Source organism: Pseudochaenichthys georgianus, unplaced genomic scaffold, assembly GCF_902827115.2.
Source record: "Pseudochaenichthys georgianus unplaced genomic scaffold, fPseGeo1.2 scaffold_501_arrow_ctg1, whole genome shotgun sequence".
In the NCBI taxonomy this organism is placed as follows: Eukaryota; Metazoa; Chordata; class Actinopteri; order Perciformes; family Channichthyidae; genus Pseudochaenichthys; species Pseudochaenichthys georgianus.
Genome location: NW_027263062.1, coordinates 96,040 through 101,039, shown reverse-complemented (window position 1 = coordinate 101,039; position 5,000 = coordinate 96,040). Strand labels below are relative to the sequence as shown.

At 39.5% G+C, this 5,000-nt stretch overlaps 2 protein-coding genes across 4 annotated transcripts in view; both read left to right on the top strand.

The window, feature by feature from the left end:
* The window catches only part of LOC117442901 (ras-related protein Rap-1b), a 16,891-nt gene extending 15,260 nt beyond the window's left edge, over positions 1–1,631 (top strand). For both annotated transcript variants that reach the window (XM_034078846.2, XM_034078844.2), the window contains exons 8-9: positions 89–181; positions 371–1,631. In XM_034078846.2, the coding sequence (XP_033934737.1) occupies positions 89–175 (87 nt within the window). In that variant the 3' untranslated portion in view covers positions 176–181; positions 371–1,631. The remainder of the gene's footprint in view (positions 1–88; positions 182–370) is intronic.
* A 2,578-nt stretch (positions 1,632–4,209) lies between these two features.
* Positions 4,210–5,000, top strand: part of mdm1 (Mdm1 nuclear protein) — an 18,293-nt gene continuing 17,502 nt past the window's right edge. For both annotated transcript variants that reach the window (XM_034078852.2, XM_034078851.2), the window contains exon 1: positions 4,210–4,397. Coding sequence is in view for 1 of the 2 variants with exons in the window: in XM_034078851.2 (XP_033934742.1) it covers positions 4,380–4,397 (18 nt within the window). In the remaining variant the exon portion in view is untranslated. The remainder of the gene's footprint in view (positions 4,398–5,000) is intronic.

Genomic DNA, 5,000 nt, shown 5'->3' with positions numbered 1-5,000 from the left:
AGTCAACAAGTCGTGGAGAAAGTGGTTGTAACTAACTTTAAATACTCTCTGTGTGTGTGTGTGTGTGTGTGTGTGTGTGTGCGTGTAGATCTTCTACGACCTGGTGCGACAGATCAACAGGAAGAGTCCAGTTCAAGGGAAAACTCGCAAAAAGTCCACCTGTCAACTTCTCTAATGACAGGTAATGTTGTTCAGCTCTGATGTAGACCAAAGGTATTTTAATATTTTAAATGACGTGCCTTTGTCAAATAGTTTTTCTATTATCATGATCAAAATATAGAATGTGGTACAATTTAGTTTATTGACCTTAAAAGTGCTTAAATGTGAAAAAAAAAAATCTAATTTTTAACATTTTTTTTTTCCCTTCCAGTTTTCTGCTTACCTGACCGACAACCAACCAACCAACCAATCACAGGGCATCTTCCAGCTGGCCACGCCCCTTTCACACAACCATGACATCTTCACCATGCGCCATCTCTGACTTCTGTTCCCATGACGACCCCCCCCCCCCTCCCCCTTCAGAACCACACAGTCCGACTGACTGTTGCCTTGGAAACATTGAAACCAAACATCAAAGGATTGCGGCGGCGGCCATGTTGAAGATGAAGATGATGACTCGACAGGAAATAAAGGGGCTGTCCAAAAACCAACTGCCCGGATTTAAACTACGGTTCCCATGATGCTCTCTGCTGGGGGAGTGGCCTCTTGCTTTCTACTTTTTAAATGTTTATTTTTCTCCTTTTACTTCCAGCAGTCGAACCTGTGGATCCATTCAGTGATTACTGTTATTAAATAAGGTGGTTATTATTCTGTGTGAAAAAGATATAAAAGTCAGTTAATGTTTTTTATTTTTGGGCGGGGGGGGGGGTGTGCAGCAGGTCATGTGGTTAGCTCACCGCGCTAGTAGCATCAAGCTAACGTGAGTTTTAGCCGACAGTTACAGGAGAGAGTTTCCAAAATTAAGATTATGCTAACTTCAGTTGTACGAAATTGGTTTTTTTTGCCGATATTTACAATTTAATTCTAGCCCATTAACGATGCCAATAACGAGTTAAATCAAGAGCTTTGCTAATGGCTAGATATCAGTTCCAGAAGCAACTTAAATGCATTGTTTTCGGAGGGAATGCTAGTTTTCTAACACACAGTTCGTGAAGTATTAGCTTTATTTAGCATCGTCTTCTTTAAGAAATGACTGAACTTACTGGGTGGCTTTAGGTTACTTTGTTAGCATTGCAGCTATTCAAATGTATTTCAAATATTGTGAGAAAAAACTATGTATGTGGTGTTAGCATTATTGAATTAATGGTAGCTTGGCTAGTTAGCATGTCGGTGAGGAAAAGTATTGAGTTTCAAAACATCAACAATGAAACTTGAACATTTTGAGGCAAAATATAAGAACAGCAAATGCTAATGTGATTGTCGTAGGGGAAGCTAACAACGCCACTAAAATAATAGTGTATGAGTCCTAGCTTGTTAGCGTAGCAGCGTGGTGAGCTGACTCTGGATCTGCTGCTCAGGGCGTACATGTTGCCTTCAGACAGCAGACTCACACTGGTCCTGTTTGTGTGTGTGTGTATGTGAAGTTGTTTGAGTGTGTGTGTATGTGTGCTAAATAACAACTATGAACCACGCCATTTTCTGTGATTAACTTTTTTGACCCAGGGGAATAGGGAGGGTGTTATAGAGTATTATTAACCATCATTATTACCTGATTATTAATGTTATTAACACGTCTGAGAGGGAAACACTGCATAACGTCCTTTAACTGATGGGGATATATTTAAATATCCATCTATGGAGGATCAAACATTCCTGCACGCCCGCATTGTCAAGTTTCATGCTAGCACTTAAGCAAACCCTGCGTTGTAGCTCAAAGCTAACATGCTATAGCGTTAGCATTGACTGCTGCCACCAAATTCTTTCCAATTTCATTTTTGCAAAGAAAACAGTTTCATTTTCATCGTCTGTGTAGCAGTGAAAAACTCTGCTACACAGATAGTAGTTTTGCCAAACGTTTGCGTGATGATATATATTTCAATCACTCTTTTATGTCAGCTACTATCGGACATATTTTTCCACGTTATGGTAAAATCCAAGAAGACGGAAATGTTTTTGTTGTTGGTAGTTGGCTAAATCCGAACTTTCTTATCTAAGCCTTTTGCATTTAGGGCATTAACTATTTTAAAAAGGCAAAAAAAACGCCTCAAGTTGCGTAAAAACATTTCAGCGTAAGTTTCATAAAATGCTGCCGTTTTGATACAGCACTATTATAATAATAATATTAAAGTTAAGTAATGGAAATGCGGCCAATATTCCCATCAGTTAAACGCCTTATAATCTCAGTGTTACTCTTTAACGTTATCACGGCATTTGACTGACCGTAGGAGGTTGGGCTTAACGCTGAAGCCCCGCCCCCACATGTATTCAGGGGGCGTGGCCTGTGAAGCAGCCGAGACACAGGAAGCCTTTTGAATCCTTTGGTTTTTTTTTTTAAATGTGAGAATTGTCATCTGACGGTGTGTTGGACCTCTGTGAGTACTGCTGTGTCGCGAGTACTACTCAGTATTCTGGTTCTCCTGCAGTACTTCATGTAGCATGTTGATGTGTTTCCTCCAGGAGGGGCTGAATCTCAGTTTGCATGCCGAGCAGAGGCTTCGAGAGAGACGTTGCAGGCGATCACCACGAATTAAAACGTGGCGATGCTAGCAAGCAGAAAAGTCAACGTTTCCATAGCTGCAGCTTCAGGCGGACGTTTCTCACTTTCAAAGGCGGCGGTAGCGCTCGACATTTTGTGCGACTTCTGGGGCTGCAGTTGCTGGAGTTTCTCTTTAGTTGTCAGATCTAAAGGTCCCAGTTATGCTTAAAAAAAAGCACGTTTTACTGCATGGGACAATTCATGTGATGTTTGATTGATTGTCTATCTTACTTTTCAAAGCAGAGAAGGACAACTTTCCCCACTCCCACCCAGTTATAACACGCGTTCTAGTCTTTGATGGAGCTTCTTCTCGTAAGAGCAGTTCAAGTTCGTGCTTCTTCTTCAACTCCCACTATTACTGCTTAAAGTTGGTTGGATGGCATTTGGAAAATCATGAAAAATTGTCAAAAGCAGAAAAGAAACCCACTTACTTTGAAGCGCACAGAGGCCTTAACGTCTGTGAAGCCATCTTTTAAAGCGCTAGGCTAGCAGTTTCCCTCTGTTTCCACTCTTTGTGCTAAGCTAGGCTGAACACACCCTGGACCTAACTCTGAGATTAAACTGAACAGAAGTCGCACTGAATGACGAGCGCGATCGCAGCCGAAAGCAAACTGAAATCTAAAGAAGAAATTATTTTACGTTTACTGAAATAAACCTGCGTTTTCTTTCTCTGTATGGCATGATGACCAGTGAAATGTAAAGGATCCAGTTCAGCGCCGAGCATCCGGTAACAAAAAAAATTCCCGTTTTTATTCGGCTGAGTCCTGGTCCCTTTTTCCAGCTGTTGTTGGATTTTAAAAACTGTTATGGAAATTGAAATTCTGAACTGGTTTTGTCCCAGTGCAGAAACCCACAGCTGCAGTGAGGGAGATAAATGGGGGGGCGGGGGGGGGTAAAGCCAAATGTAAAAACTAAAAAGCCTTAAATGAATAAAAGTGGTGCAATTTTGTAACAGCAACCTGTGGTGTGCAGTCATTCTGGATCGATGTGCATACACCTTCACAGCAACATGATTACATGTGTCAATGTACAGTCTTATATATTTCATTTAGTATGGGTTAATGTAAGGATAAATACATGTAAATAGACGATTGAACGATTAAAGAACAGTTGGATGAATCAAGATTTATCGTACATTTTTTCGAGGTGCCGTTATAATATATATTTTAAATGGTCTTAAGTACTCAAGATAAAATATAGTGCCATTATGAATTTGTTTGGTAATTATCGTAATTAAAAATAATAATTATAATAGTTTGAGAGGTTTTTATTATTGTTATCATTATTATTTTATTTGTAAGAGGTCCTTTATACTATTATTATAACGGTATTTTGTAGTGCTCATTATTACAAATAAATAATTATTACAACAACATATTTCTTTGAAAGTTAATTATTATTATTATTATTATTAAGTCATATTATGTTTTTGAGGGTTCACGCTCTGTTGACCTACATCCTCGCCCACGACAGTTGTCAACGTGCTTACGTCAGACGCTTCTAAGCTGCCATGGCAACGACGACCCTGTAACTGAAGCTGAGGAGCAGCTAGTTAGCAGCTGCTGGTCAACTAGTTAACTAGTTATACGATGTCAACCAGCTAGTTAGCAAAGTGTAAATGAGCACTATGACTAAGGAGTGAGTCGGGGAGTCCTCGCGGGGTTTTGTGGCCGGTAAGCGCGAGATGACCGTCCGCTTTAAGGTAATTAGCAACAGGTGTATTAGCATCGTTAGCATGGTTAGCCAAACAAACGGTGCTAACCATTGACTTTATATGTAAAGATGCTAACCTAGCCACCTAGCTCTGTGACTGCATCAATCATGAACTAGTTTAAAGATCAGAGGTGGGATAAGTACTCAGATCCTGTACTTAGTAAAAGTAGAAGTACTCAGATCCTGTGCTTGAGTAAAAGTAGAAGTACTCAGATCTTGTTCTTGAGTAAAAGTAGAAGTACTCAGATCCTGTACTTGAGTAAAAGTAGAAGTACTCAGATCTTGTTCTTGAGTAAAAGTACTCAGATATTGTACTTGAGTAAAAGTAGAAGTACTCAGATCTTGTTCTTGAGTAAAAGTAGAAGTACTCAGATCTTGTTCTTGAGTAAAAGTAGAAGTACTCAGATCTTGTACTTGAGTAAAAGTAGAAGTACTCAGATATTGTACTTGAGTAAAAGTAGAAGTACTCAGACCTTCTACTTGAGTAAAAGTAGAAGTACTCCGATCTTGTAATTGAGTAAAGTAGAAGTACTCAGATCTTGTACTTGAGTAAAAGTAGAAGTACTCAGATATTGTACTTGAGTAAAAGTAG